Below are 11772 nucleotides of genomic sequence, written 5' to 3'. Positions count from 1 at the left end.
ACCCCCCATCCCCTGCGCATGACACCTGCCACACAACTCCACCCCGCTAATTTTAGCGGCGAGACCGTTCGCTGCAGCGGGCGGTGGGGGGTGCGGCGCATCGAGGCTTCTAGAGTGCAACGTTCTTTTTTGGACGTGTTGCATGTGCATGTGCGCATCTAGGGTATATACTGCGAGTTGCGGTATACTTTGAAGGCTCGAGTGGCGTTTACGAATATTATAACGGATTTTAGGCTCGCTATGCTAGTTGTTCTGCGGCCTGTCATAAATGAGTCGCTACCATGTCTATGAAGTCATCGATATTCACAACTACAGAAGCTTTGATAATCCCGTATAATTAAGTCCAGGAAGCTTCCTTTTCCGAACGACTTCTGTTCAGGTTGAAAGGTTTTTATTATCGAGTTTGGCTGCTCTCACACGACCCATTCTTGCTAGGATAATTAAGGACTCTGAAGATGCCCACCTCAACGAAGCTTCCCGTAGTCGGAGACGAAACTTTGAAGCTTGTCGCCGTAGTTCTATTCTATTTGGGATGGTTGAAAATAAAAACACATAAAAACGCTACATAACTGTTACCGAGCGCACCTTGGATTCTATGGCCATGTTGATATTAGTTGGCATCGGAACTCTCATTTGGCTCACAGTTCAACCTTTGCGTGGCTAGCATACAAAGACATAACTTCCAGCAAGTTCAAAAGTAGTACACACACCATATTTAACGACTCGTCGAATGATGCCCATGAAAATGTCGTAGCCAGTCATCTATTGTGTTACAATTTTATTACAGTGATTGAGTGGTCCTGGAGCCGATTGCTCAAAGTTCTATCCCATAGACAGCTGATGGTACATATTACACAAGCCAGGACAGCCCTCTGCCCTTTTTTCCTTTTCTTTTTTCCTAGCCCATCAACGCCATCTTACTCCTTCTTCCACTCGCCAGACCAGTCGTTCATGTGGTCCAGGATGACCTTGGCAGCCGCCTGGGGCGAGTGCTGTCGTCCAAGCGCCTCGACGAAGTCTCCCTCGGGGTCCATCAGGTAAAAGTATATGCTGTGGTCAACCAGGTAATCCTGGCCGGGCTTGACGTGCTGCGGCGTGCTGAAGTAGACGCGGTACAGCTTGCACATGGCCTTGATCTCGTCGTAGGTGCCCGTCAGACCGACGAACTTGGGGTGGAATTCGGCGAGGTACTCCTTGAGAACCTTGGGGTCGTCGCGCTCGGGGTCGCAGGTGATGAAGAGGGGCAGGAGGGCGCCGGGGCGCTTCTGCTCGACGAGGTCGTACATCTGTGCCATCTTGTCGAGCTCGTCGGGGCAGATATCAGGGCAGTGCGAGAAACCGAAGTAGACCTAGTGCGAGTAGCCATGTTAGTATGTATTGACTTGCGATCCATGTGCTCGGCGGGTTTGTGAATGTACCAATGCGTAGCGGCCCTTCATGTCATCGCTGGTGAACTTGTTGCCGTTCTGGTCGATCAGCGAGAACTCGCCTCCGACCTTGGGCCGGCCAATGCCCTTCGTCGCGTCGGCGATGCGCTTGCGCTCCATGCGCTGCTTCTCGTGCTCAAAGTACCACGTCAAGCCGATGGCGGTTCCCACGAACAGCAGGCCGGCTTTCCATGAGAAAGGCTGGTGTCCTGTTAGTTGGGATGCTCCATTTCTTACAATCCTTCTAACTTGTGACTCACTCCTGCTCTGTATCTGCTCTTAGCCTCCTCCACGGTCTTGTATGTTCTTCTTTGCGTCGGGAACGATCTTGTTTGGGACATGGACGGCGCAGCAGTCGGCCGGGTCTGCTTAGGAATCGCTGCTTGGGAGATGCATCGTCGGCATTGTCTGGAGGACGTGGAGGCAATGGACCTCCACAGGGCCCTCGAGGATACTGTGGCGTGCGACATGATTAGAGGTCTGCGAATGGGCCTCTAAGAGTTGACTGGTATCCAGGATGTCCGAGGTTCTGGAGGGGATCTCAAAATCGTAAGATCAAGAAGCTCTCGGTGAGCTCGGACCAGACACCAAAAAATGCTGTCCCGGAAGAATAGTTGATGCGGCAAAGGTGGCCAACATGCAGCTCACCTTGCCACACCGAAATTCTTACCGAGAAAGTTATGGGTCCCTAAGAAGCTTGGGACTTCACTGCACATTCGGTTCACCTTCAACAATATCTGACAACCCCTGCACAATCGCCAAAGAAAACAACTCATTTCAATTTCTGGCTGGAACATACTCTAAATCATACTCCCTTTGATCTCAGTTACAAACTGAATCACTTAACGTAAGACCGGAAAAAGTTGTGAACCATGGACTCAGATGTGGACCAGGTGGTGAATGACCATCAACAAGAGGATCGGGAAATGGGAGATGCGCCAGCCCAACCGGCGTCGCTTCCACATGGCGCGCCTCAACCGGCATCCCTTCCTTATACAGACCTCAAATTCGCCACTCTTTCTCCAGACTCCGACCTCACATCTTCCACAAACCAAATACCAACAAATTCCGCCTCCTCACTGTCCAACCTCAACAACACCATCTTAGAGACTACAGAAAGGCCATCAGAATCTCAAAAGATGACATCCAAGAAAAAGGGCACAGCAACTATTAAGAAAACGCCCAAGCGTCCCAAGGGCGCCGGCCCAAAGTCCACCAAGTCCAAGAAACAGCTTGACACCGCCTCGGCCACCAGCAACACTCCAGCCCCAGATGATCTGGCTGGAGGCTCCGATGATGAGTCGGATAATGGCCCCTACTGTATCTGCCGTGGACCCGATGACCACAGGTTCATGATATCTTGTGATGTGTGCGAGGACTGGTTTCACGGCGAGTGCATCAACATGGCTAAGGACGTTGGCGAGAACCTCATCGAGCGCTTCGTCTGCCCCAACTGCACCGACGGCGACCAGAATGTCAGTCTTTTCAAGAAGATGTGCCAATACAACAACTGCAAAAAGGCAGCCCGTCTCTATGACGACGGACCAAAGAGCGCCTTCTGTTCTGACGAGCACAAGCAAATGTGGTGGGAGGTGGCAATCTCGCGCCTGCCGGTGAAGAAGACGTCTAAAAATGCCACTGCACAGGATGGCCTCACCCGAGAAGAGCTCATGGGTCTTCTAGGCAGCAATCTTGCCGGCATTGACCCCACGGATGGCAAATTCAAGATCAATACTCGCCCCTTCGCCGCGCCTGCTGCCGAACGTAAGTACCTGCAACACCCCGTTTGATGAGTCTCAGCTAACAAGCGCTCCAGCTATGAGTCCAGAGGCTAAGAGCAAACCCCTTTCAGGCGTCTTGACTGAAGAGGAGGAGGATATCATTAAGGCCTCGGCAGCTGACCGCTATCGGATGGGCGAGGAGACCGTCCTTTGCCAGAAGATGTTGCAGCTCACCGATATGGCCAGTGACCGCCGAAAGGCGCTCATCGCATCCAAGAAGCTCGACGACGCCTCATGCGGCTATGACAACCGTCTCGACCAGGTCGGCGTGGTAGGCCCATTTGGCTACTGGCTCAACCACTCGGATGAGGCCAAGGAGATCTTCAAGGCCGGTAACCTTGACGTTGGCAGCCATCTTAGCGGTGATGACAAGAATATCTGCGACAAGAAACGGTGCAAGACTCATCAGGGCTGGTACTCGATGCACACTAGGGATGTGCGACACCTGATGAAGATACTAGCGATGGAGGCTAACAAAAACCTTGACAATGAGCGGCTCATCAGAGAGGCGGCGGCGGAGCGGAAGCTGAGGAAGGAGGCGGAACACAATAGCGTCCGGCACGTTGGCCCGGATGGAACGTTTCTTCCATCTGAAGTCATGTAGAGGCTCTACAGTCACGAAAATGTGCTTTTCATTTATTGCGAGGTGGCATTGGCGTTGTTGGGGGAGGTTACTCAGGTGTACGTGGAATTTGAAACTTGAGGATGCTTCTTGGACTAGAGCAGCCGGGCTGTGGTATCATGAGTCCTATAGATTCTAGTACCGGCGACAAGAGGTCGCCTGGGGTCTTGAGAACGACCTTCTAGAAGTCGAATACTAAAAGTAGCCGTCCGAATAGCGGATGGCGTTTTTGCCTTTCATCATCTTTTCTAGAGCTTCTAATACGCCATCTACGCATCCAGTTTCAAATGATCTAGCATAGTGTCAATCTTTTCAAGCAAGATTTGGTAGTTGATGGCGTCTGACGCGAATTCGTCTTCAGCCATCTCGCCACCCAATGTCTTGACACCTTCTACATCGCCGTTCTCGTCACCTTTCTTATCATCGTTCTCCACAGGAACCTCGGCGGGCTTCTCGTGAGCAACTTCCACAGGAGCCCCGTTCTCGTCAAATTGTTCGCTCTGCGCCGCCAGTGTCTCTGCTAGAGCGGCATCGATCTCACCCTGCTCATCCATCATATCCTCGAGGTTAGCGTCCTCGAACCGCAGACGGAACCGCTCACCCAGGTAGTAGCGGATATCATCGAGCAACTCAATGGTATCAGTCTCTTGACGGTTCTTGATCCTGGAAGCACTCTCGTTGATCATCTCGGCAAATTCGGGCTCGTCAATGTAGTCCTCCAGGCGGTAAGCGAGATACCGCGCCGCGAACTCTTCCAGACGCTGCACCCGCAGGTCCCAGGCGGCGTGGATGACGTCGTAGATGTTGATGGGCTCTATCTCCTCGGCCTGACCTTCCCCGTGCGTACGGTCGATGAGCACATTGCTGTTTCCGCTGCCGAGGGTACTGATGGTCTGCGCCGCCTTGGTCTTGAGCTTGTCGAGGAAGAGGATGTCGGCGGTATACAGCAGATCCAGGGCGAGCTCGAGCGGACAGTCTACTTTTTCGGTGTAGAGGAAGGTGAGGACGATCTCGAGGACCTCAGGTGTGCAGTCTACCGTCACGACGTGTAAGTGCTCCGAGTCTTGGGCTTCCCTGAACTCGCTGGAGAACATGGTCTCAAAGTACGGGCTACGGATGAGTATCGCCTTGTGCACGGGGAAGACTACCGAACGCCGGGGCTTCTTTTTCTCCTTTTCGCCATTGGTTACGGGGCCGAGCGGGATGCCGTTGAGGTTGGCTACGCTTTCCGTCTCGTCGGTCTCATTCGAGGCATCTTCACTCTCGGGCTCATTTGCAGACAGGAGACAGTCGGCAAAGATGGAGTTGTCGTGTTTCCATTTTATGTCGTTTACCCTCTTCGTCTCCACGACCATTTTGTGACCCAGGACCTTCTCCCGATAGAACTGCTCGACCTGACTCTGGGCGCGTTCCACCTCATCCTGATACCGCTGGCGAGCAAGACGGCGGTCGTTGCCGGCAAGGATTGCCTCCCACAGCTTTTGAATCTCCAGCTGCTTGCTAAGCTTGTCAAGGCCAGTGAGGACCTCTTCCTCCGTCACGGTGCTCTGGGCGTTGACGAGATCCCTGGGCACTTCGCCCAGATACAAGTAGCGCAGTGCGATTTGGAACGATTCTACGGGAAATGTTGTCGGAAGCTTCCATGTTGTGGTTTCAGGCGCCTCCGTGAGTTTCTTCCGGAAATACGGCGTCCGTGCCGCCAAGATGAACTTGTGCAGCTCGAAAGACTGAGATGCCGCGATCAAGCTGATGTCTGCGGTCTTGGGCACCGACTTTGTAAGCAGGCTGGTGATGTGTCCCGCCCACGGCTGAAGGGGGTCCGTGGATTTTGAGTAGTCGTATCCCAGCAGCAGGTTTCGTATCCTATCGTTGAGCGCATTGTAGATGCATCGCTCTCCTTGGAACGTATTCCTCTCCGCCAGGGCACCTGGTGTAGCTCAGTAACCACGACTCTTCCACTTAAAAGGAGGGGAAAAAAACAACAAGAGGTCATAATCCTTACCGGATTCTAGAAGGAGTTGGACTAGCTCCAGATGTCCACACAGACTGGCCTTTGACACCTATCGTCAGTGACATCCGAGCCACGCCTCTTTGGGTACGAGCTTACAATGATCAAGGGCGTATAGTCAAAGCGGTCCTTGCCATTGATGTTTACCCCAGCTGAGATCAACTCTTGACACGTTTTCAAGTCACCCCGTCTGCAAGCTAGCAGAAACGCCTCGAATTCGACAGATTGGTCGATGGGGTTTTCCTCCCGCAGGACGCCACTCTTGATCAATTCATTTTCGGTCTTGAGCTGGGCTTCAAGTTCATGTTTCTTAAGCACCATGGTGACGAATTGAAACGTAGGCAAAGCCTCACTATTTCAGGACAGAAAAAAACCCAGTAAAACACACAAAAAAACAATTGCAAGGAAGAATTAGAATCCTTGGAATCGCCTCCAGGGAGCATGAAAGAAGTTCCCAGCGGAAAGTCCGATTACTCCATGAGGTCGCCTCCGCACGGGCCATTGATTCCGTTACGTTACTGCCTCTCACATCACCACCGTTGCCCCACCATAGTAACCCCTCGGTACGTACCTGAAGCATGTCTTATCGATAGGCATCAGGATTACCCGTGCTCCGACACACTAGCGTCGTTGCCATGGCACCAGCCCCAGTAAACATTAGAGCCCATGCACGAAGTGTTCACCAGCTCTTTGACCTTGAGCAGTGCAGCTTTCCCGGTCAACACCACAATCCGTTCTGATACTAACCACAGCAGGTTTGCGACGTCGCCTTTCAATTGACTCTCATCTTTCATGGATACAAAGAAAGGCTTCTTTTAATCAAAATTATTGCGCGTCGTGTCCAAGATGTCGTCAGAGGCGGACAAGTATGAAATATTGGAGAAGATCGGTATGCACACCCATTCACAAAGCTCTTCACAACCCCCCCAAAAAGAGTTTTTAAAATTAACTGAAAGCCACCAGGTCATGGCTCTTTTGGAGTCATCCGAAAGGTTCGCAGGAAGCAAGATGGCCTCGTCATGTGCCGGAAAGAAATTAGCTACCTGAAGATGTCGCAAAAGGAGCGCGAGCAGCTCCACGCCGAGTTCCAGATTCTCTCGACTCTCCGCCACCAGAACATCGTCGGTTACTACCACCGCGAGCACCTCAAGTCGACGCAAGATCTTCATCTCTACATGGAGTACTGCGGCAATGGTGATCTGGGTCGCGTCATCAGGGATTTGGCTGTAAAGGGACAGCGTGCGCAAGAGTCATTTGTCTGGAGCATTTTTTCGCAGCTGGTTACTGCGCTCTACAGATGCCATTACGGCATTGACCCGCCTGAGGTTGGCAGCAATGTTCTGGGCCTCTTCAGTACCGCTTCCAAGCCTAAGACGCCCCCGGGCACCATGACGATTCTGCATCGCGACCTCAAGCCGGAGAACGGTATGTGTTGTCAGGCCACCCGCCAAGTGTACGCTTACTAACCGTTTTCTCCCAGTCTTCCTTGGAGAGGACAACTCCGTCAAGCTAGGCGACTTTGGTCTGTCCAAGATGATTCAGTCCCACGACTTCGCCTCAACATACGTCGGCACGCCGTTTTACATGTCGCCCGAGATTTGCGCCGCCGAAAAGTACACCCTCAAGTCCGATATCTGGTCTCTGGGATGCATCATCTACGAGCTCTGCTCGCGGGAACCCCCTTTCAACGCCAAGTCGCACTTCCAGCTGGTCCAGAAGATCAAGGAGGGCAAGGTTTCACCTCTTCCTAGCTGCTACTCCAGCGAGCTTATGGGCACCATCAAGGACTGCCTGAGAGTCAACCCCGACCACCGCCCCGACACCGCGCAGCTTCTCAACCTTCCGGTTGTGCGCTTGATGAGAAAGGAGAGAGAGGTTGTCGAGCTGAACAAGACCATCAAGGCCAAGGAGGATTCGTTCGCGCGACGTGAGAAGGAATTGGAGGACAAGATTGCCGGCTTCGAAGCTGACAAGGCCTCCGTCAAGCAAGAAGTTGACGCCTCTCTGAGGAGAGAATGGGAAGTCAAGGCGCGTCTTGAGATTGACCGACAAATCAACCAGGAGATCGAAGCCCTCCGCAAGCGATTCGAGAGCGAAGTGCAGGCTCGTGTCGAGGCCGAGCTGCAGAAGAAGGCCACAGAGTCGGCCCAAGCCCAGGACCTCGCGGTCTCCCAGACCAAGTCTGACTACCCCAGATCATCCGTCGGCAACGCCAGCGGAGACGACGATTTCGCATCCTCGACGGATCTTACCGATATTTCGGCAGACAGCCCTGTGGCTAGCAACGAGCTGAAGAAGGTCACTCGCACCCCCTTTGGCCGGGCGCAGACCATGTTCGTCGGCGGCATGGGAACTCCTATGGACATCGAGATGGTCTCCCCGTCCCCTATTGCCATCGCTTCCCTGTCGCTCTCCCCCCGACGGAACCCGGCCACGAGGGTGCCCAACGCTAACACCGGCAACCTCTTCTCATCGAACGCTACGTCCGGCGACCCTATGTGGGATCTGCCCCGTGATACCATTAGCATCGATTCAGACGACGAGGACATTGTTCCCTCGCCTACTCGCAACATCAAGTCGAGACAGAACCCCTTTACATCCAAGAACCGCCCGGTTCTCACCTCTCAAAAGTCTGTTCCTATTTCGCGCGTCAAGCCCCAGACTTCCTCGGGTGCGTTGAACCAAAACAAGACGCTTCCTGCTCTGCCGACCATGGCCTCAAACCCGGATCTGAGCCGTGGCCTGCGCGAGCGCTGCCCTTCGCCTAACCGCCGCCTGAGTAAGATCCCGTCGGCGGCGAACCTGTCGGCAGCGAACAGCGGCAGCGAGTCCCCCGGCGGTCTTTCCCGCAAAAACTCGACCAAGAAGGACCAGGAGCCCCTTGGCAAGGTTGCGGCCAAGAACAACATCAAGGGCAGGACGCTGGTTGAGCTTCAGCAGGCCCGCGCCGGCGGCCGCCCTCTCTCTGCCGTCCTCTCGGGCGGCGAGAACATCAGCCCTAAGCGGGCATTCAAGGACCGCATCGCGGACCGTCGGGCCAGCGGCGGTGAGCCCGCGGCCGTCTGGGATCCCGAGCGCGACGAGATGCCCAGCCCCTTTTTGGTGCGACGCAAGCCCATGGCCAGAGTCTAAGACGATTTCTTTATATTTGGCATAACACGAGCGTTGGGGTGGCGAAGATACCATAGCATGCACACGGGTCATTCATTAGTTGTCATTGTCATTGCACTTTTTCACTTTCTTTTGTTTCTGGTGGCACCGAAAAAAAGTCTGGAGGAGAAGGCTGCTCCGATGGGAGATGTAATTGTGGTGGTGTTTATACACAGCTTTGTCATTGAGTCCTGGTGATGATCAGACGGGACTCTTGACATACACACTTATGAAGATGAATTTCGGAGGTGTTGGAAAGGGACAAAGGACGGACGGTGTTACCGGACTCGGCCGGGTGGTTTTTTTTTTTCTTTTCTTTTCTTTATTTTTTACATTGCACACACGTTGTCTACGGCGTTGGGTAGATGTTTTGATTTTTGTTCTTGTACAAGTTGCATAAGGATTGCAGGTGTAGTTTTATTACGAACGAACAGATATCCTATTTCAAACCATGTCTCGTACTCTCTTGCTCTATGTCTTTCGCTTTCTCTTTCGTATGCGGTGGATATAGGTCTGATCATGTTCCTCCATGCACTGATCTCCCGAGTATTGGATATGATATGCAAGTTGATATTGCGCGCTTCAATAGTCCCACATCGGCAGCATGCAGTTCCCCGCGATATAATAACCTTGACACCGACGTATTGCTTGCTTTCTCTGGCAATCAATGTGCGTTGGTCGAGAAGCCAAGCCTCTTAACACCTTACGAAAGTTCAAGACATGTCTGAACGAAAAAAAAAAAAAGTAAGAAACGGCCGGCCAGCCAAAACGAACCTTCCTCTCCCCTCCCTTTGCACATTCCAGATGGCTTCGAAAATGAAAATGGTACGTAGTGAGTTGAACTAGTACTAGTAGGAGAGCCCCCCCAGCGCCATGTTGTCTCTTTGGCTTTTTGCAAACTGACACCAACTGAGACAAAGCAAACGGCGAGAAACATTTTTCACGAGAAAGGAAAGGTCTCGCTCGAGTGCTGGAGTTTTTTGCTTTTTTGCCAGTTTGCTTGTAAGTAAGTAAGCCCTTTGTAAGCAAGTAAGAGAGGATGATGAGGGAACTGAACCCTTGCCTGTTATAGCTCCGAGTTTATTACGACCCCCTACGTGATTCAATATTATGTATAACATGTCTATCATGATCTCATCACCCTTTTTTTCCCCCAAAGGGCTGAGTTAAGGGGGGTATGTATATGTGTTCTTGGAGAGAGAGAAGGACAAGGAAGAGGAGGGAGGAGGTGTGGTTTAAGTCGCCCGACTGCCGGGTCTGTACCGGCTGCATGTCTCAGAAACACCAGCCCGTCATCCGCATAAGCGTGCCTTTTTTTTTTTTTTTTTTTTTTTTTGGTGGCACGAGCACAAAGGGTTAACGCTAGGTAGGTAAGTGAGGAGGGTGTTTGTTCATTTGGTGTCTGTCGAGGGCGAAATCTGCTGATCACCGCTGCGAGGTAGCCATGGCGCTGAGACAGGTCGCCGTCCATGTACGTGATGAATGTGTCAAAAGAGCCCTAGGCGGGCTTCCCTTCTCTCGCCTGCAGTAGCCTCTGTCTATGTCGTCGTGGGTAACTCATTCTTTTGACAACTTTTGACGACCGCTCAGACCGTCCGTCTCCGTTGATGAATCAGGGAAACCGGGCTAACCAACTTTCTCCGCTCGTCATGACAGCTGCTGGGGGCCCTGCTTTCGTATGAGGGTGTTGATGAGTTTTCTTGTTCGGGATCCTCCCTTCCCTCCGATGTATGTTTGCTTTGTCGGGAAGATGAGAGTGAGCGAGCTCGGGCTTTCCAGGTTTCCCGGAGCTGATCTCATTGCCGAATTCTTTTTGCGTTTAAAAAAAAATAAAAAATAAAATAAAATAAATAAAACTCTCTCAGTTAAGTGGTACTGGGACTTTCAGCTGAACCTGGGGTAAGGCATGTGGTCGCACATGGTTCGTTCATCAGTTCATGATGTTGGGGCCTATGCAATATCGGGCTTGGTGTTCTTTTTGATATATTTGCTTTTTATTCTTCCCACCTCCCACCTCCGACGTACCTTGTGTGTTTCTCGCTTGGCTGCCCTTCCCCCGTCACGCCCACAACCTGAAGCTGTCTTCTGGTACCCCTGGTGAGGGGGAGAGACGACATGCATTCTCATGCAGACGGGGAAGCTACTGCGTAGGTGATCACAAGAAGCATTTGAAGCACGGACGGAGGACCGGGACGCGTCTATACTGAAAATTGATAGACGTAAACCTTTTCTGTGAAAAGCCCCGAAAAGAAGAAAAGGTCTTCCCGCGTTAGCGAAAGCAATGCCAGAGGGTTTAGAAGGCCCCCCCTTTCGCCTCGCCAGCGAGTTCGGCATCCGTTGCTGCCCGTCCCTTTCGCCGTGTCGTCTCTCGTTCGAGACATTTGATGGAGCTAACGAGGTGGTTGTCCAAATCGGACTAGTGTCTGCTCTCAGAAGATGGTACCCTGAACGGCTTAACAGTCGATGTCTGCCAGGGGGGTAACTGTTTTACAAACTGCGCTTGACTTTTGTCTTTAACCTTGCTTTCTTTACCATAACAGGGCTGGGGGTGGGCAGGCTTGGCTCCGGGGTAAAAAAGGGGAGGGGTGGTAGAAAACGAGATTTATCACATCGTGATCGCGATGGGCTGAGATCTAGATTACACCTCGTCTCGTTTCCTCGGGCTTTCGAGATTAGGTTCTGGGGGCATGTGGAGGAAGGGCGTTGAAAAGGTGAGCCAGCGTGGAAGCAGGCTTACATCTTGGGGGCGTGTCTCTTATGTGTAGGCATGTCTCGAAATTGTCT

The 11772-nt window shown here is 52.4% G+C and overlaps 4 protein-coding genes across 4 annotated transcripts; 2 read left to right on the top strand and 2 right to left on the bottom strand.

The window, feature by feature from the left end:
- Positions 1 to 917: 917 nt before the first annotated feature.
- CTRU02_207084 (mitochondrial metallochaperone) lies at positions 918 to 1897 on the bottom strand (the record flags this gene model as incomplete). Its single annotated transcript, XM_036719536.1, has 3 exons — positions 918 to 1349; positions 1419 to 1628; positions 1688 to 1897. The coding sequence occupies 3 exons, from the start codon at positions 1895 to 1897 to the stop codon at positions 918 to 920; spliced, it is 852 nt and encodes a 283-aa protein (XP_036589243.1).
- Positions 1898 to 2299: 402 nt separating this feature from the next.
- On the top strand, positions 2300 to 3812 carry CTRU02_207083 (PHD-finger domain-containing protein; the record flags this gene model as incomplete). The annotated part of the gene is made up of 2 exons (XM_036719537.1): positions 2300 to 3191; positions 3244 to 3812. The coding sequence occupies 2 exons, from the start codon at positions 2300 to 2302 to the stop codon at positions 3810 to 3812; spliced, it is 1461 nt and encodes a 486-aa protein (XP_036589244.1).
- A 287-nt stretch (positions 3813 to 4099) lies between these two features.
- On the bottom strand, positions 4100 to 6159 carry CTRU02_207082 (ankyrin repeat and btb poz domain protein; the record flags this gene model as incomplete). The annotated part of the gene is made up of 3 exons (XM_036719538.1): positions 4100 to 5757; positions 5833 to 5881; positions 5938 to 6159. The coding sequence occupies 3 exons, from the start codon at positions 6157 to 6159 to the stop codon at positions 4100 to 4102; spliced, it is 1929 nt and encodes a 642-aa protein (XP_036589245.1).
- Positions 6160 to 6684: 525 nt separating this feature from the next.
- Positions 6685 to 8970, top strand: CTRU02_207081 (g2-specific protein kinase nima; the record flags this gene model as incomplete). Its single annotated transcript, XM_036719539.1, has 3 exons — positions 6685 to 6727; positions 6802 to 7263; positions 7319 to 8970. The coding sequence occupies 3 exons, from the start codon at positions 6685 to 6687 to the stop codon at positions 8968 to 8970; spliced, it is 2157 nt and encodes a 718-aa protein (XP_036589246.1).
- Between the last annotated feature and the right edge of the window lie 2802 nt (positions 8971 to 11772).

The sequence above is a fragment of the Colletotrichum truncatum genome (genome assembly GCF_014235925.2).
Source record: "Colletotrichum truncatum strain CMES1059 chromosome Unknown Contig_0004, whole genome shotgun sequence".
Taxonomy (NCBI): domain Eukaryota; kingdom Fungi; phylum Ascomycota; class Sordariomycetes; order Glomerellales; family Glomerellaceae; genus Colletotrichum; species Colletotrichum truncatum.
Note: the sequence above shows the minus strand (reverse complement) of the source record. Positions and strands in the feature narration are given on the sequence as shown.